General features: G+C 49.4%; 1 protein-coding gene across 3 annotated transcripts in view; it reads left to right on the top strand.

Annotated features, from left to right (window-relative positions):
* Nucleotides 1-9563, top strand: part of IGSF21 (immunoglobin superfamily member 21) — a 216529-nt gene extending 206966 nt beyond the window's left edge. For 2 of the 3 annotated variants that reach the window (XM_067566917.1, XM_067566918.1), the window contains exons 7-10: nt 4377-4462; nt 6333-6525; nt 7988-8026; nt 9307-9563. In XM_067566917.1, coding sequence (XP_067423018.1) covers nt 4377-4462; nt 6333-6525; nt 7988-8026; nt 9307-9380 — 392 coding nt within the window. In that variant the 3' untranslated portion in view covers nt 9381-9563. The remainder of the gene's footprint in view (nt 1-4376; nt 4463-6332; nt 6526-7987; nt 8027-9306) is intronic. The other variant, XM_067566919.1, reaches the window with a different exon arrangement.
* The last annotated feature ends 10120 nt before the right edge of the window (nt 9564-19683 follow it).

The raw sequence follows: 19683 nt of genomic DNA, 5'->3' as shown, positions 1-19683 counted from the left end.
GTCGAAATAACTTCCCTTATGGCATGTCACTGCATGTTGGCCACCAGCATTCTTGCACCTTCCTCAGAAGTACTTGGTACTAGCCGCCCGGGCCACTGGGCTGATCCAATGTGGTGAACACTGGGCCACACCCTAAGTCACATCCTGCCCAACCTCATTGCAGTCAGGCGGCTGCATGGGGTATAAATTAGGGCAGAATGTGTCCTGTTGCAGTTCCTCCCCCCCTCCTCCTGCACCCATTCAAGCTGCTGCTTCTTTCCACCCCCCCACCAAGTTCTCCAGCCTGCAATCCCTATTCCCCTGGTGCCCCCGACCCTCCACATCCTGTCTCACTCTGCAGCGCCTCCCATACATATGTCCTGTATTTACAGCAAGGAGGGATGGGAAATGCTCCTCAGAGGCCCTGCAGAGATGCCCCTGTTGTACAGGAAAGCAGAGGGCTCACCAGCCTGTACGGCTAGTATGTCCCACAGACTCACAATGTTAGGCCCGGAGCGTGCAGTCTGAGGGGTTGTGATTCTCTGACTGTGGAGTCGGGGGGATAAGGGGCCTGGTCGCTACCTGGCATATATGTCTGTGCAGCAGCTGAAGGGACCAGTATGCTCCCAGACACCACGTGTTCCATGCAGCACCTAAACGGCCAGCCACAGCCCGGGATCCAGCCGCATTGTCAGACAGAAGAGGATCCCCTGGGCTGGTGAATATGCACCCGGTCCCACTCAGCAGAGCCTTCTGCCAGCCCTGCCCGCCTCGCTGGCTGACGAGGCCCCGCTGTCCCCAGGCAGCCTCCTGTTGGTGCCATTTATATTTAAAGGCCGTGTTTAAAATAAATTTGCTGCCAGAAGCTATCAGCGGGAACAGGCCAGGCAGGGTGCACACCACTCCCCAGCTCTGATTTATTCAGAGCCATGCCTTGTAGAGTGCTCCGCTGTTGTCTCCTGGAAGGGAATTGATTGGGGCTTTGCAGACCTGGGAATGCAGGAGACACGGTCGGTCGGTGCTGGAATTCCCAGCCCTGCTAGTGACAAGGAGAGAAAAGTTACTTCATGGACCTGGCAAACCTGTGGCTTGCAGAAAAGAAGGCGGACTGGGTGAGTGCTCTGGACCAATCCAGCTGCCAAGCAACACAGGAATCTGGCTGTGCGGGGCCCTGTACTGGCGAGGAGGTTGGAGGAGAGGGTGGCTGAGGTTCAGCACCTTCACTCTGTATTGTGCTGGGGAAGGGGCATGGTCTTCATAGCCTGTGCTTGTGGCATAGTGCTGTGCCTTGGCCAGTCTTGTTTGAGTGGCTGGTGAGCTTGAGAAATGCAACACGCCTGGCCCAACGCGGGTCCTGGCACCTCCTTCCCAAGGAGCTGTTAAGCACCTTCGCCACATAAAACTCTCCCGGCCAAATGGAGACTTCAGGACAAGCTGTGGCGTTGATCCACGCTTCCATTGGCCTCATGCTCCTTCAGCACCTGGGGCGTTGTCACTGGCTGACTGGCCACCACGTTGTCTTTACTGCCGCTTTAACTGGACGTGACCAACAGGCGCAGCCGGCCGAGCTGTTCCGAGGTGTTAGTTTTGGCAATCGATGCACATGCAGACATGCTCACTCCACGCATTTCTCAAGAGTGACTCCGATGCACACAGGGACGATGGCCTTGCCACGTGGGACCCTGCCCGTGAAAGACCAGAGCAAGGGCTAGTTTTGGGGGGGGGGGCCACCCGTCAAATGCCATGCTGGAGTTGCAGCCCGGTGGAAGTGTCCTGTCCTCCAGTGGGAGAACCTAATCCCAATCTCAGGATCAAGCCCTCGCTGGTTGGGTTAGCACAGGAGAGGAGCAAGCGGGGTGGCGTGGGCCGAGGGAAGAGAGGAGTTCACGTCTGGCGTCTCATCGGTAGGGAGGGTGTAATGAGATGAAGGCCAAAATTGTCCGGGGGGGGGGTTTGCGCTGCAGTGCCTCGGTTTGCGAAGGCCCAGCCTGCGACACCGTGCGCTGAACAACACCCCCCCCCTCTCCCCCCAACACTACTGGGAGTCAGTGGGAGCGAGGGGTGCTCGGCCCGGCTGAAAAAATCAGGTCCAAGCTGGCTCAAGTCCAACGGCCGAGAAAAACGGAGACGCCAAAATCAGAGGCTGCTTCTGCATGTTGTGATCTGTGGCACTGGTGCCCCCTGCAGGACAGAGTCGGGCACGTTTTGTGACTATGTCCTGCTCTAGCACAAGTTGGGTGTGTATGTGTGTGTAGCTCAGGTGGTGGTGCCGGAAAACACCGGTCAGAAGAGAGGAGCGTTTGGGGGGGGGTTGATTTTTATTTTCACTTTCTGAAAACGCCCCGCAGTCCCCTGGACTTGGGAGACATTTAGACCCAGATCCGCAATGGTATTTAGGCTCCTAGCTCTCTCTGAAATCAATGGGGATTCAGTACCCTCAGGGTCTTTGAGGAGCTGGGCCTCAGACCCCTACCAGTACAGTACCAGCGGAGGCTATCAATGCTGAGCCGTAACCCACTGGGGGCGAGCTGCTGCATGGCACAAGACAGCCCCCACCTCTACAGATGGCCAGGTGCATTGCCCACACCCAGGGAGAAAGCGGCCAGAAGACATGGTTCCCCCCTCCAAGCATCGCTCACGCTCACCCCATCTTCCCGAGCGTGGCACTTACAAGGCGAGCTGTCAGAGGGCCCGGATGGGCCAGGCTGGCGTGGAATGGGAAGAGAAGGCGGGACAAAGAGTCAATGTCCCCCGCTCACTCCGCCAGCCAGTTCTCCCGCCAAGTGGTAGCAGAGCACGACTGAGGCCTCTTCTCAGCACGTGGAGGCTGCTTCATCTCAACCTGAACACGCCCCAGCCAGTAAGCCAGGAGTAGGACGAGGAGACGTTGTCACTGCGTTGCCATGGAAATGGCCCAGGCAACCTTTCCAGTCGAACCTTTGGCTTCTTTCCTCCTCTTTTCCGCACTGAGCGCCGTCCACCGCAACGTGCTAATGAGCGAGCAGAGCCCATTACCTGTGCCCAGCGACAGTCACCACGGACGCAGGGTCACGGCGTCCCTTCAGCGGCCAAGTACCTGGCCCTGGGTTATTTTAATAACGAACTAGCATTTGCGAGGCACTAGGAATGAAAAGCAGACGGCGTTGGCAGGAGGGGTGGTCACCGGGCTGATCCCAAGGTGAGGGCACTGTGCCAGTTTCATGCGGCGCCGCCTGCAGCAGAATCCGACACCTGTGCAAACAGAGGGCTGCAGAAGGAGGCATTAAGCATGGGGCGGGTGAGAGCAAGTGGCAGAGCTCTCAGGGACGGCAGGGGTTGGGTAGCCTGAGACAGCTCACAGAAAGCCTCCGGTTTAAAGACGATGCGATCTGCCTGTCCTCACCCTGAATGCCACAGCGTGAGAGCGATTGTATGGGGCGGGGGGGGGGAAATTCATGGTATCACCACTCCGATAGAAACGGGGAGAGTGAGGGAAAGGTCAGAAGGGAGAAGTGACCAAAGGAGACAGAAAAGGAACCAGAGGAAGGAACAATAAACAGTGGGGCTGATTGGTATTCTTTTTATCGATGGACTTATGCAAGGGCCTGATCCGCCCCTGTTGAAATCAGTATTGATCCATTGATTTCAATGGGAATCCTGCATAGTCATTCTTAAAGAGGCTTTTTTTCCTATCTTAAATGCCTCATGGACTTGACTCGAGGCGTGACCCCTTATATCTGTAAGAGCGATTGTTGGGCTTTGGTATCAAAATCTGGAGGTTTGCCTTTTAAAAAAAGATTTGTAATTAAAACTTTTTTTGTATTACCCTCTGATGCTGTAAGAGATGTTTGCTTGATTTGTTTCAGTAAGAATCTAATTTAAATAAATATGTAATTAAAAATTATTGTTCATCAACAGGTCCTGATCGGAGGGAGGTGAGGGGCTAAGCATTTCAGGACCTTTCTGTCCCTATATCACTCATGCAGGCATCTGGCTGTCTAGCTATCTGTCTGTCTAACAATCATATAGACATCTACCCATTTATCAGTCATGAAGGTACTTATCTATCAGCCTATCTATCAATCATGTAGGCATCTATCTACTCCTCTGTCAGTCATGAAGATATCTCACTGTCATGTAGTCATGTAGATGGCTGTCTATCCATCTAGAAGGTATCTGTCTATCAGTCATGTAGACAGCTGTCTATCCCTCTATCACTCACATAGGTATTTTTTAGATCTACTGTATCATCTAGGGATTGACACCACACTTTTCCTTGTGGTACTGCACCACCTAAACGACTATTCAAGGTACGACTATTAACCTCTATGGGCTACTCTCTGTGGCAGTGTTTGTCTATGGTGAGGACTCAATGCTCTGCTGACATCCATTCTCTTTCCTCTCCTCTTTCTCTGCAGTTGCTCCCAAGGGCCCGAAAATCATGATGACACCAACGAGAGCCCGCGTTGGAGACACAGTTCGGATCGTGGTGCAGGGCTTTCAGGTCTGCAGACTTTTTAGCTTCGGTCTGATAAGTGAAAATAAGGCCTGGTATCTGGTGCACTGACAGATGGAGTCTGCTTGGTGCCACGTCTTCCTATGCAGCAGATTTATACAGACTGGCAAAGGCGCAGGTTGTGGGAGGAGGAGTGCTACAAAGTGGTTGGGTTAGTTTGACTTTAAGGTTTGATTTTTTTTTTTTTTCCAGAAGTCAGGCACTTAACTGAGCCGCTAATTTTATTGGCAGGTTCATTCTGCGATTGCACATATAAAGCTGGGAATTTGTGCATGCAGACGGATAATGATGGCAGTTGGCCTGCAAAGTTCCTTGAGTTGCATGTCCACTCATACTAACTACACACGTAAATAAGGCGTGCAATTCCTCATGGATTTTGCATGCTCAATTACACCCTCAACTCTTGAAATTGGCTATTTTGTCTCTCAGTTAGAAATTGATTTGTTGTCACTTAGAGTTTTCTCTAATAGAAATCACTTCACTAAACAAATGTCCACGCTTCTCCATACCTCTGGCCTGGAGTATTTATTCTGTAAATGAATGATGCAGTAATTATGAACCTAGCCTGAGAACTAATGGCCTAGAGGTGGTTGCTCTGCCTACAGATTAAATATGTGGCTTTTAAATCTATGGTATATCTTAACTAGGAAAAAAGATGTGTTCTTAACGCATTTTAGCTCACACAAGGGAAACTCCTAGGGAAAAGAAGGCAGTTTGTAGTTTTAACACACGTTGGCAGGTTGACGTAATGACTATGGGGGACTGTAGAGTTTGCCTTGACCTGCCAACACCTATGAAAACTACAGACTGCCTTGTCTTCACTAGGATTTATTAATGACCAAATGTTCGCTGACCCAAGCTAAGAACACACCTTTTTTTTCCCTGGCGCAGACAAGAGTTATGCTCTAGGATTTTGTTATTACAGGGCAGATTCTCCCTGGCCTGTGCAGCTATTGGCAAAGGAGTTGTAAAGTGGCCCCCCACCCCAAACTCCTCTTCTCGTGGGTGGCAGCGTTTCATACCCACTCATCTCTCGCTTTGCACAAACTCAAGGTGCAAAGCACTGCAGAACCAGCCACTGCCTGGGAACACCGCCTGCTGCCTGCTAAGTTTTTATCCCGTTCCTTTAACTGTAAATGACGTGTGGAGGATTTGAGATCTGCCTCGTGCCTATGTGTCTGACACAGCTAAGCAGACTAAAATCTAACCAGGCCATTTAATTTATTCCCTGCTATAGAGCCTTTAAAGGAAGGGCTGCGCTGCAATAAAAGACCGCAATAAACAAAATTCTGCGACTCGGGTGGGTCTCACTCCAGCCCGAGCCCAGATGGCTACACTGCAATTCTTAGCCGCCCCGGACTAACCCCTGCAAGCCCAGGTCAATTGACCTGGGCTGTGAGACTCGGCACCATGGGGTTTTTTATTGCGGTGTAGACAAACCCTAAGTGCTGACATGTCAGTGGTGAGGTCGATCCATGCTGTCAGCTGGAGGGTCTGTAGAGTTCGCTGGGATCTTTGAGGTCAGACGCTCGATCCAGGGTTCCCAAACTCTATTGGTTCACGTACCTCCTTCTTAAAGTATTGGTGTGGAACGAACGGATGGAACGTCAGGCTCAGATATCACCAGTGGTACCTGTATCACCACTTGGGAACTCCTGGATTAGATGATCTAATCCTTTCTGGCCTTAACACATATGACTCTGTGGATCTTTGGGAGGAGAAAGGTGCTCTCTGAAATGCCAGTGCTTAGCTCTCTGTTAGCATCAGGGCGATCAGCAGAATTTGCAGTCATGAAAATGGCTCCATTTTACTAAAATAGCCCGTACATTTAAAGCTGTTTCCCCCGTTTTGGCTGCAGAATGAAGTCTTCCCCGAGCCCTTGTTCACCTGGACCCGTGTCGGGAGCAGGCTTCTAGATGGCAGCGCTGAGCACGACGGGAAGGAGTTGGTCCTGGAACGAGTGCCCCCGGAGTTAAACGGCTCCATGTACCGGTGCACTGCTCAGAATCCCCTGGGGTCCACAGACACCCACACCAGGCTTATCGTGTTTGGTACGGTATACACCCTTGGGAGGAATCCTCCTCCATCCCATGTTACTCCAGCTGGTTCAGAATGTCTTCATCTCCTTCTGACCACCTAGAAACTGGTTTTCCATTTGGCCCATCCGTGCAGCTTTATAATCTGCTCTTTGCGACTCCTTGTCCTTGTGTGACTGGCATTTTGATTGTATGAGCCTTTGCCAGCAGCACATTTCAGGCCCTTAGCTGAGAATAACCATTAATATTATTTATTTTACAACTCAAATAACTAGCCCAGGGTCTCTGTCCCGAAAAATTTATGATCAAGAAATGACATTTGTGGGAGTTTTTTTTTATAATACATGTGGGACAATAACTGATTTTTTTTGGTTCCCTGCCAATCCCGGGGGGAGGAGGGGAGTTCATTTCAGATCAACTGAAAACACATTTTTTCATACATTGGGTTGCTGAGAGACCATGCATATAGAAGCCCTGGATTAATTTTTGCTAACCTTTGTCCTCCCAACAGTATAGAGAATGGAAAGGGCCTCACCTTAGTGGTCCTTGTTTCATCAAAGGTTCCCAGAAATTAGAGATGGAAAAGACCTGTTTTTGGTGCTGCAGTCCATCCTCCTAGCCAATGCAGGCTATTTATTAGTGCTTTGTCTGGTCAAAATTTGAATGACGGAGCTTCCACCACCTTCTTTTGGGAGACTGTTCTACAGTCTGATGGTCTCACCACTAGGAAGCCTTCCTCATATGCATCTTAAATTTCCATCCTTTAGTTCGCACCCTTCCTGCTAATTAAAACCCCTTGCACAATGCCTTCCTTACTGCTGACAGCCTCCGGAATATATGCAGACTGTTCTCAGGCCACTCCTTTCTTCTCACTCACACCAGCATCAGTCAGGAGTAACTCCAGTGATACAATAGCCTGAGAAGCAGGCCCGCAATCCTGAGCTGCACCGGGATTTGTCTCCCCGGGTGTGGTTTCATGCGCAGGATTGCCAGGTGGAGGAATGTGGCTGGGATTTTGCCTAATTAGAAAGTGTGGTAGATCCTGTCTGGAAACCACCTTCCGTTGGATTCTGGAAACCACTTTTCTTTGGTGAACAGAGAAGAGGCTAAAAACTGACCTGAAGCGGTGAAAGCTCTTGAGTAAAAAAATCAGACCTCAATTCCTCTCTGATCTGCAGTCAGATGCAGCTACAGAGATGAGCTTCCCTTCCTGCTGACAAAACTCAACAATGAAAGAAAATCCAAGGAGTTGGGGCTGCCCAAGATCGCCCTTTTTAGGGTTCCCCACTTCGTCAGGCACTGATCATTGATTGACCCATATTATCAAGAAAGGCAGACAAACACAGTGGAGTGAAAGAGGCACTAGCTTTCCATATCCCATGAGATTAATGTGCACGTAAAAGCTCTTTTTGATGTTATTCATTCTAATATTAGCATATAATTCTAATTAGCATTGATGTATATTTTGTTTAATTAGAAAACCCAAATATTCCAAGAGGAACAGAGGACTCAAATGGTAAGTTTGGACCCTATGTGGCATTTCATCATAAATTACACTGAATTTTTGAGCTGCCTGTGGGATGGATGGACAGAACTGCACACCTTATGTTCTTAGGAGGCCATGCATAGATAAAACATTCCCCTGTGTGCTTAGTCTTATGGTCAAGAATCTTCCATGCTCCAAGGACCCAAACATTTTCTGGCTGTCAGCACCTCAGAGCTTGTCTGTCACGTGCCAGGTCTGGTGCTATATATATCTATATATATATATATATCTATATGTAAACAGTCTCTTAGTTCGCATATAACTACAGGACACCATTGATCATAACATCCAACTATAGGTAATGCATGGCAGGGGCGTGTGGAGTCAAGTGCCTGCCCAGATTTCCGCTCGGCCTGCTGGGGGCAGGAGGAATGAGAGGGGCTTTGTCCTTTTCACAGGGCGCCTGCCCCCCGGTGCAGCCAGGCCCAGGCGGGGCGCGGAAAGAGGGGGAAGGAGCCACTTCTCATGCCAGCTGAGGGTGGATGCTCCAGGTTGCTGCTCCCGGCCTGGGCCCACCCTCCAGGGACCGGCTGAGTAGGCCAGTGCCCCCCCTTCCTCCCAGCACATTCCTGGCTCGTCAGCCCCTGTCCCCAGCGGGGAGTGGAGGAGGTGAGCCACCGCCGCCTCTCCAGCCGGGCTCTCTCTCAGGCATTTGCCACGCTGCACAGAGGCAACGACCTGGAGCAGCCACCCTCCCCTGGCATGAGAAGCGGCTCTGTCCCGTCCCCTTTGCTCCCCACCTGGGCCCAGCTGCCAGGGAGAGTGGCTGAGCGAGCCAGAAATATGACGGGGGAGGGCGCAGCGGGAGGAGGACAGATAACTCTGGTGAGCACCGCCTTCCCCAGGCTGAGCACAGCATGGGGGGGGAGGGGGGGTCACTGAGGAAGGTGCCAGGAGCTGGTTTCCTGGCCTCTGCTCAGCTGGAGGTAGGGGCATTGCTCCCCGCGCGCCTCGCCTGCCGAGGTGTCTACACGAGCGTTCCTGGGGCCACTGGTGCTATGAGTCTCCCTAGGCTCGGGCTGGCCCCAGCCAGGCCCAGAGGCACGTGCTCCCCACTCCTGTGGCCTCAGCTCCCCAGGAGCTGGCGGGATTGGATGCCCTGGCCTGGGAAAGTGGGGCTGGAAGTTCCTCCCAGAAGCAACATGTGAGGCAGTCGCACGTCCCCCCAACTTTACATTGTGCCCCACCCCACCCCCGCTATCAGGAGGCGTGAGTCATCTGTCCCCCTAACCCTTCCATGTTCTGCCTAGGTTCAGCGACCGGCCACAATGGCTTCAGACTAATTTTGATGCTCACCCTAACAGTGATCCTGGAGCTGACGTGAAGATTCGCCGCTTTCTCCTCCCTCAAACAGCTCCACCCAGCATTTACATCTCCGTCAGTCGGTTTTCTTTTCTTTTCTTCTTTTCTTTTTTTCTAAACTATTTACAGTCTTGTTCTCGGTCTCTTTCTGTCTGTGTCTTGGCTTCCTCAGTCGATTTAATTAAAATGAAAAGTTTTTCCCCTGGTAAAAGGCTGTGCGTATTATTTTCCGTATGTAATCATTGGCATATAGAAAGCAAGGGCCGGTAATAGCACACAAACGCACGTACCAGGACTGCATCCAGGCGCATATTTTGCAGATCCCACTTAGGAACTGATGTTGGCAAAAGTCACCCCATGTAGCCATATGGAGGCAGAAAGTCTAGTAAAGGGTGGGGCTGGAAGTGTGGACAGCTAAGTTCTAGCCCCACCTCTGTCACCCATTCTTCATGACCTTGGACAAGTCATTTTGGTCAAAATTTTCAAAGGTAGCCACAGATTTTTGGGTACACACCCTAAATTTCCAAATGCGCTGAACTCCCGTTGATTGCAGTTGGAGTTATAGATGCTCAGCCCCTGTGAAAATAAGATGCCAGGTGTCTGAGGTTAGATACTCAGAAACTGTGGTCACTTTTGAAAACTTGCATTGTTAATCTCTCTGCCTCAGTTTCCCTCTCTGCAGATTGAGCATATACTATTATACTTAGAGACTCTCAGATGCAATGTTCTATATATGAGTGCAAAGTATTATTATTATTATTATTATTATTACTGCTCATTAAAAATCAGCCTGGGTGCTTCCTTCTTCCTCTTTATTGGTCAAGATGTCATAAAATTACATCATTTCCTGAAATCAAAAGGACACAAAAATGACAACTTGGAAATGGTCATGTTTTGTCCCGGGTTTGGGTCTTAGAAAAGGAAGACAAATAGAATTGTCTTCCATTTATTGCACTTAGGGCCAGATCCACTTCTGCTGCAATCCCATTGCCTTCAGTGGCGTTACACCAGGCGTGCTATATTTGTTTGCCCCCCTTAATGCTTGGTCATTAGGCTCTTGTGAGAAGAGGAGAGCAAGCTAGTAGTAGCAAAGTGTTTATTTAGCACAAAACAGAGGCCAATTCTAGGGCCCAGGACAGATTCTTTTCCTCTCAGTTGCTGAGTGCCCAAGTTTGTACTTATTCCATGTGCTTTTGTTATTATTCTTTGTTACATTTATGACATTAGCCCCCCTCCAAAGGGAGAGCTGGGTGAGAAACAGTTGTCCTTGTCCCTTGAACATTTCTGATGCATAGAAAAGTGTTCCCATCCCAAGGCAGGACAAAAAGCCAAACTCCTGAATATTTTTGCAAACCAAATATATACATTTACATTGACTTTGGTCAATCAGAACATTTTGTTTTCAATTGCACCCATCATTTTATATTTTAATTTGGTTGGTTGGTTTGTTTTCTCTAATTCACTTAAATCTCTAAACAAAAAAGTCATTTTAAACCAGAAATCCAGATTGGGTTTGGAAAATAGCGAAACAAAATATTGACAGTTTCAAAACTTTGTTTTAGTCATACAAAAACCAAGTACCAAACCTGGCCCTTTCCCGCGAACGCTTTCAATTTCAACAAAACATTTCATGGGGCAGTTCCCAACCAGCTCTACCCAAAGGCCCTGATTAAGGTCAGGGTCCCATTGTGCCAGGGATTGCACATACATAACGAGACGCCCTGTGCTAAAGAGCCCCCCCCCCCCCGTCTAAATCGTCAAGACAGACAAAGAATAGGCGAACGCAAGTATTAGTAGCCCCACTGTACAGCGGAGGAAGCTGAGCAGAGAGAGTAAATGACTTGCTCAAGAGCCATGCCAGAGATGGCAATCCCCCCCACGTCCCAGGGCAGTGACTTAAACACAAAACTACCCCTCCTCTTAGATGCTCATCCACTGGAGTCTATGGGAGACGTCATGGTTCCAGGACCTGGACCCAGTCTCGAGTGCCGACTTCATTAAATTGCACCTTAGATCCAGGACAGTTGGAGGTAAACCCTGGGCTGGAGATTGGTGAATTTTGGCGCCATCCCTGCACTGCATTGCCTGCGTAGCTGGCGCCAACTAGACAGATTGGAAAGCCGGCACATGCTTAGCAGGCTAATAAAATAAAAAGCCGCAGCTATTCCAAGAGGAGAGGGAGGGGAGGAACAACAAAGGTCACTTCCCGAAAACTCATTTTAATAGGCAAACAAAATGCCTTAATTATGCTCCAGCATCATTTATTCATGCTGCCGCGTTCACGTCCACAAAGAAACCCTGCTTGGAAATGAATATTTAATTTCCTTGTTCCGACACCTGCAATTTTTTCCTTGATTTTGTTTAACTGGGGTTTGGCGCGTAAGCGCCTGGCTGTTCCAGCTCCAGGGAGAAAGGGGGGGGGGGGGGCTTTAGTGTGTTCCGCGCGCAGCCCGGTTCTGAGCTAGCAATAACGCTGTGCAAACACACTGCGCTTGGGGAAAAGCAGTGAGGCCTGTAAGATTTCCCTTGTTCTGTGCAAACACAAATAGAATATTTATTAGAGGAGTTGCTGAGGCACAGCCGCAAACAACGTGGGGCTTCTTCCGCTCAGTCACTGATGAGTTTGGGGCGCCTTGGCACCGCTAGTGCATCCCAGGGAGGAGGGGAATAGCTTTTTGTCCAGCTACAAATCCAGCGAGATCCCCATATGACTATCCTCATCTTCTATACCACAGTACATAGGGCTGAGCCAGTGCCCAGTGGAGTCCATGGAAATGCCCCCATTGCCTTCCTTGGACATTAGCATAAGGGCCTACTGAGCACAGCACAGTCATGCTAGTTCTCATGCAGGCACAGCAATTCCAAGGGCTGAAACCTCAGTGCTGCCTAGTAATTGCTGGACACTGCTAAACTGGCATGCCAAAGACCAGACATTTATGGCTCCACTGTCCTGCAGTTGGTTTTATGTTGTTCCCATCTATAGCCTGGTTTGGAGCAGCCCAGAGCCTGTGTGAAACAACACTGGTTTGAAACAGCCCCTGGTATAACAACAGGGATCACAACAGCCCAACAAGATTGAAAAAATTGGGTTTGTTTAGTCTGGAGAAGCAAAGACTGGGGGGGCGGGGAGGTAGGGGGGGACATGATAACAGGTTTCAAGTATATAAAAGGTTGTTACAAAGAGAAGGAAGAAAAATTATTTGTCTTACCCTGCGAGGATGGGATGAGCAAGGGGCTTAAAGTGCAGCAAGCGCAGTTTAGGTTGGACATTAGGAAACACTTCCTACCTGCCAGGGTAGTCCAGCACCGGAATAAATTGCCTCGGGAGGTTGTGGAATCTCCGTCACTGGAGATTTTTCAGAGCAGGTTGGACAGACACCTGCCAGGGCTGGTCTAGATAATGCTTGGTCCTGCCTCGCGTGCCGGGGACTGGACTAGACGCCCTCTCGAGGTCCCTTCCAGTCCTGCACGTCTATGATTCTGTGCCACCCATGGGGCCTCCTATGTTGGCCAAGTAAGGCTGGCTATGCCAGCGCTGGATCAACCAGGGAGTCGCCCGCTCTAGGGGAATCCTCAGCAGCCCATGGCTGGCGGCTTTAAGTCCCCTTTGCATTGCTGGAGTGGCAGAAAGGGGACTTGGCATGGAGCAGACGCTAGTCCCAGATTTACAGCTGGCGCCATCCTGCCCTGTTAGCGTCGGCTTGCACCGCATCTAGGGCTTGCTGGCTTTGCCGCACCCTGTAATGCTAAGGCGAGTGGCTCAGAGTCGGAGTGATGAGCACAATGGCATGGACTAGAGCAAGACGGACAGCTGAGAGCAAGTAGATGCCTCAGAATGTTAGTCTGGGATGTAGACAGATGAGCTGCATTGTATAGCACAAAGACGCCCCCCGCCCCCGTGACATTGTGAGAGAATCCCCTCCGGCAAAAATCACAGGCCCCCAACCAGGTGAGCTAAAGGAGACTCTCCTTCAGCTGCGTGCACTATAGGGCCTATAGTACATAGTTGTGATTCTGAGCCATGGGGGTAGGCCTGTGCACGTCAGCCCATCTTGCTGACAGCCCCTCAGGGATGCCCAGCCAGCCACTGAAACGTAACCCGACCCAAGCTGCTGCTTGAGCCCCGCAAAGCTCATCCCTCGCGCCCCATTTCTCCCCCACCCTTCGTGTAGCAACTGCATCTCTGCCCTGGCCCGCTCGGCTGACTCACCCAGCCAAGCTCGTCTGAGTCTGGCCACGCTGTACTGCACAGCAATGCCACAGCCTCTCGCCCCACCCAGCCACAACGCTGCTCCATGCCTCATCACGTGGTGCGTGGCTAATGCACCCGCCTCCACGCTGGCTTCGACGCCCGCCCTCACATCCCACGCCAGGCCAGTCAAAATGGTCATCTTCCCGGCTCGTCACGCTGACTACAGCCCAGTCCAGCCGTAAGTCTGCCCGTTGGCTCCCTGGTCCCCTAGCCCTCCTGTAACTCCTCCACCCTTTCTCTGCATCTGCCCTGTCATTGGCAGGGTGACTCCTGCCATCACTCTACCAATGATCCCAGCCCCATTTGCCTATAGCTCCCATGCACATCTTTTGCTTTCTCCCATGCTGCCTCTTGCACGCATGGCAAAACACCCCCGTCAAAGTCCACGCGTCCCGGCCTGTCCCCACCCCGCTGCTCATTTGCTATCAAGTTGTTGCCTCCTGCCGCCGACCAGCCAGTGACGCCAGCCTGCCATCACGCGCTTGCTCCATTTGCAAACACGAAACATCCGGCTTTCGCCCATGCTGCTCCTCCCACTCGGCAGGAATGCCCTGTGCACATCAGGAAAGCTACGGCCTTGTGCTTCAAAACTCTTCTGTGCCAGGATGCCCACAAAATACTGGCGCTGGTGAGGAAGCTGGTGTGCTGATACCAATATGGGCTCATTGTTTCATTGCACTGCCCGCCTGTTTGCCTGCATCTGCTGGCTCTGGTTTTATACTTAGTTTGTAAGCTGCTAGGGGCAAGGACCATCTGGTTTTTCTGTGTTTATACAGAACCTAGCAGCGTGGGACCCTGGGCAATGGCTCTGGGTCCTAGGTGCTACTGCCATGCAAATTAATAGGGATTTTAAGAAAAGAAGGACCCATCATGTCACCTAGTCTGACCTTGCAGGCTGCAGAACCTCACCCAACTACTCCTGAATCAATAATAATAAAGCAGCACCTTCAAGTTCTCCCCTCAAAACTCTCCGCTGCACACAGAAAACTGCCAGCTGACAGTGGCGCAGCAGATGGTGAATTGTGCTCGCTGCTCCCGCTGGGCTAAGAACTGCAGCCGTCGCCTGGCTGTACTAAAGCCCCCCTATTATTTTGGTTACCCCCGTCCTCCCTCCCCTAGCTCCACCTGCCCCACAGACGCCTCAGTCACCTGGCGTAGCGTGGCCTTGCGTTTGTGGCCTGGGCTGGCATTTACTGGCTGTGTTTACAGTGCTGGTCCCAATGGCGCTCTAAGCTGGTACGTGCCACGCCAACAGAAATGTGAAATACTAATAATGCCTTGGCGTCCCTACGGTCCCTTTTCAACTCCCAGCCACTATTACCAGACGAGCAGCCAGTTCATTCCATTCTGCATGAAGCTGGAATTGTCAATAATATGCACTGCGTGCAAATTCTATTCTGTGGTAGGGGAGCGACCCCCCCCCCCCCGAGTAAGTGCCACAGTGGCCCCCATGCTTGATAAAGGGGGCTGATGGCAGAACAAAGCAACAGCAAAAACAGACCGTTCAGAGAAACAAAGTCGCACCAGAAGCAGCAGGAAAAAAAAAAAACCACACCTGGAGGTCACCCTTCTCCCCATATGGATTAGATTCCAAGGCAGGTGTATGGACATGAGACTGCCCCTGAGGGGTCTGCTGAATGCTGCTTCGTACCCCACTCTAGCATGGGTGCAGAAAACCCCAGCATTAAATCACTCCCCACTCATTGTCACCCTGCTCAGTGGGCCTCAGCATTTCCCATTTGTTATCTTGTGCGGAGGCAACCTTAAAGATCGCCCGCTGCACTGTGGTATAAAACAGCCTTCTTGGAACAATAGCTCAGTGTCACAAAGGGATTTGCCTATGACTGCCTACCAGGGACTGCAATACTGCCTGATTTATTAGCAGCCATCGCGCCAGGTTTTGCATTTAAATGCACTGCCGGTGTCACCAGTTTTCTGAAGGCTATTGACTTAATTCATATGAACTTGGCACAAGGCCGTAGACAAAGAATTCCAGTGAGGGCATACATTACAAGATGGCTGTGGGATGGCGGAGCGTGGTAAGTGACAGAAAAGACGAGAGCTGGTTGGAAAACACATCAGGACAGGAAGTCACCCCAGTGAATGTTTCTGTAGACTAAAACGTTGTGATACTGACGTGGCAGAATGGAATTTTGACCTTTTTTCAGTAGCTACGAAACATCGATTCGAACCGAAGCATTTTGTTCCCCATTGGCATTTTCACTTCAAGGGGCACTGCAAAATGAATCCTCTTCATTCATTTCAAAATGGCATGTCAGAAAGAGGCAAACATTTTGGTGACAAAATTCTGATTGTGACCAAACCACATTTTCAGCTCAAAAAAAACTTTTTGTCACAAAATTTTAAACCAGCCGTGGAAAATATCTATTGCTCACTGAGTACAGCCCGCACCAGCACCCCCGTGATAGCACATTGATGGTATCCTATGCACCCCATTACAACCACTGGCATGAGATTTTAGCCCAAGATGGTACAAGTTTTCCCCCATTCAGGATCTACTGATCTCACTCGATTTCTGCCCTTTGGGTACCAGAATTTTAGCAGCTAATGTGTGGAGGACAACAAAGTTGTGACAAGATTCTGATGATCAACAGATGGCTCAGGCAGTGGTGTTATGAGGAGGGCTTTAGGATGTCTAGTCACTGGGAGGCATTCATGGACAGAGGGCTGTTCTCTTGGGATGGACCTCACCTGAGTAGGGAGGGAAATGCACTTCTAGGATGGAGGCTGGCACAACTGATTAAATTAGGGTGTTGGGGGAGATGTCCAGGTAATCTCCAGGCCTGATTTTAGCATTGAGAGGAAGGAAAATGAAGTAAGAAAGGACAAAGCAGTGGGGAGCAGAATGGCCATTAGGAGGAAGGATAGTGTGGATATAGGTGGTATTGGCAGGAGAATGACGGTGCCAAATCAGGTAAGGAACGTGAGCGAAGCCAAGCAGCAAAAATTAAGATGTTTGGATACCAATGCGAGGAGCCTGGGTAACAAAATGGAGGAACCAGAGCTACTGGTAGAGGAACTGAAACCAGATATTAGGGATAAGAGAAAGATGGTGGAACAGCAGTCACGACTGGTCTACAAGTATTGAAGGGTCTGTGCTGTTTAGAAAAGACAGATATAAAGGCAGAGGTGGTGCAGTTGCGTTGTATATCAGTGATGAGGTAGACTGTAAAGAAATTAGAAGTGATGGAATTGATAAGACAGAGTCTGCCTCGGGAAAAATCACATTGGGGGAAAAAACTACTCGAGTTTCCTGTGGGATAGTGCTTGGGGTGTGCTACAGACCACCAGGATCTGATCTGAGCATGGATAGAGACCTCTTTAAGGCTTTTAATGAAGTAAATACTAGTGGGAATGGTGTAATTATGCGAGACTTTAACTTCCGCGATATAGACTGGAGGCTAAGTCCTAGTACTAATAATAGGGCCCAGATTTTCCTGGATGTGACAGCTGACAGATTCCTTCACCAAATAGTTACTGAACTGACAAGAGGGGATGCCATTTTAGATTTGGTATTGGTGAGCAGTGAGGACCTCATAGAAGAACTGGTTGTAGGGGACAGCCTTGGTTCGAGTGACTATGAGCTAGTTCAGTTCAAACTAAATGGAAGGATAAACAAAAATAGATCTGTGCCTAGGGTCTTTGACTTCAAAAGGGCTAACTTAAAAAAATGAAGGGAATTAGTTGGGGATGTTGACTGGACTGAAGAACTCATGGACCTAAAGGTGGAGGAGGCTTGGAATTACTTCAGTTCAAATTTGCAGGAACTAACTGAAGCCTGCATCCCAAGGAAGGGGAAAAAATTCATAGGCAAGAGTTATAGACCAAGCTGGATGAGTAAGCATCTCAGCCAGGTGATTAAGAGAAAGCAGAAAACCTATAAGGAGTGAAGGATGGAGGGGGATCAGCAAGGAACGCTACTTCTTGGAGGTCAGAACATGTAGAGATAAAGTGAGAAAGGCCAAAAGCCAAGTAGAGTTGGACCTTGCAAAGGGAATTAAAACCACTAGTAAAAGGTTCTATAGCCATATCAATAGGAAGAAAACAAAGAAAGAAGAAGTGGGACCGCTAAGCACTGAGGATGGGGTGCAGATTAAGGATAATATAGGCATAGCCAAATAGCTAAACAAATACTTTGCTTCCGTTTTTAATGAGGCTAATGATGAGCTTGGGGATAGTGGTAGTCTGGCTAATGGGAATGAGGATATGGCGGTAGAAATTACCACATCCGAGGTAGAAGCCAAATTGATCTCCTTCTTTGAGACAACAACAGATTTTTTTAGACAAAGGGAATGCAGTGGATCTAATTTACCTAGATTTCAGTAAGGCATTTGATACGGTTGCACATGGGGGATTATTATTTAAATTGGAAAAGATGGAGATTAATATGAAAATTAAAAGGTGGATAAGGAACTGGTTAAAGGGGAGACTACAACGGGTCATACTGAAAGGTGAACTGTCAGGCTGGAGGGAGGTGACTAATGGAGTTCCTCAGGGACTGGTCTTGGGACCAATCTTATTTATAACCTTTTTATTACTGACCTTGGCACAAAAAGTGAGAATGTGCTAATAAAGTTTGTGGATGACACAGAGTTGGGAGGTAGTGCCAATACAGAGAAGGATTAGGGTATTATACAGGAAGATCTGGATGACTTTGTAAACTGGAGTAATAGAAATAGGATGAAATGTAATAGTGGAAAGTGCAAGGTCATGCATTTAGGGACTAATAACAAGCATTTTTGCTATAAGCTGGGGACACATCAGTTGGAAGTGACAGAGGAGGAGAGGAACCTGGGAGTATTGGTTGATCACAGAATGACTATGAGCCGCCAATGTGATGTGGCCATGAAAAAAGCTAATGTGTCCTGAGATGCATCAGACGAGGTATTTCCAGTAGAGAAAGGGAGGTGTTAGTACCATTAAACAAGGCATTGGTGAGACTTCATCTGGAATACTGTGTGCAGTTCTGGTCCCCCATGTTTAAGAAAAATGAATTCAAACTGGAACAGGTGCAGAGAAGGGCGACTAGGATGATCCGCGGAATGGAAAACCTGCTTTATGAGAGGAGACTCAAAGAGCTTGGCTTGTTTAGCCTAACCAAAAGAAAGTTGAAGGGAGATATGATTGCTCTCTATAAATACATCAGAGGGATACATACCAGGGAGGGAGAGGAATTATTTGAGTTCAGCGCCAATGTGGATACAAGAATGTGTATATAATGGATATAAACTGGCCATCAGGAAGTTTAGACTTGAAATTAGACACAGGTTTCTAACCATCAGAGGAGTGAAGTTCTGGAATAGCCTTCCAAGGGGAGCAGTGGGGGCAAAAAACCTAGCTGGCTTCAAAACTGAGCTTGATAAATTTACGGAGGGGATGGTATGATGGGACAGCCTAGTTTGGCAATTGACTGATCTTTGACTACTGTTGGTGGATATGCCAATGGCCTGTGAAGGGATGTTAGATGGGGGGGGGGGTTCAGAGTTATTACAGAGAATTCTCTCTTGGGTGTCTGGCTGGTGAATCTTGCCCACAAGCTCAGGGTTTAACTGATTGCCATATTTGGGGTGGGGAAGGAGTTTTTCCCCAGGGCAGATTGGCAAAGGCTCTGGGGGTTTTCCTCCTTCCTCTGTAGCATGGGGCATGGCTCTCTTGCTGGTGGATTCTCTGTACCGTAAAGTCTTTAAACCATGATTTGAGGACTTTAATAACTCAGTCATAGGTCAGGGATCTATTACAGGAGTGGGTGGATGAGGTTCTGTGGCCTGAGTTGTGCAGGAGGTCAGACTAGATGATCATATTGGTCCCTTCTGACCTTACAGCCTATGAATTATAACTGCGTTAAAAAAAGAATTAGATACGTTCATGGAGGATAGGTCCACCAATGGCTATTCACCAAAATGGTCAGGGATGCAACCCCATGCTCTGGGTGTCCCTAAACCTCCAACTGCCAGAAGATGGGACTGACTGATGGGATGGATCACTCGATAAATTGCCCTAGTCTGTTCATTCCCTTTGAAGCATCTGGCATCAGCCACTGTAGGAAGATAGA

Source organism: Emydura macquarii, unplaced genomic scaffold (genome assembly GCF_026122565.2).
Source record: "Emydura macquarii macquarii isolate MOO-44397 ecotype Brisbane River unplaced genomic scaffold, CSIRO-AGI_Emac_v2 contig_2768, whole genome shotgun sequence".
Taxonomy (NCBI): domain Eukaryota; kingdom Metazoa; phylum Chordata; order Testudines; family Chelidae; genus Emydura; species Emydura macquarii.
This window is presented reverse-complemented; position numbering and strand designations above follow the sequence as displayed.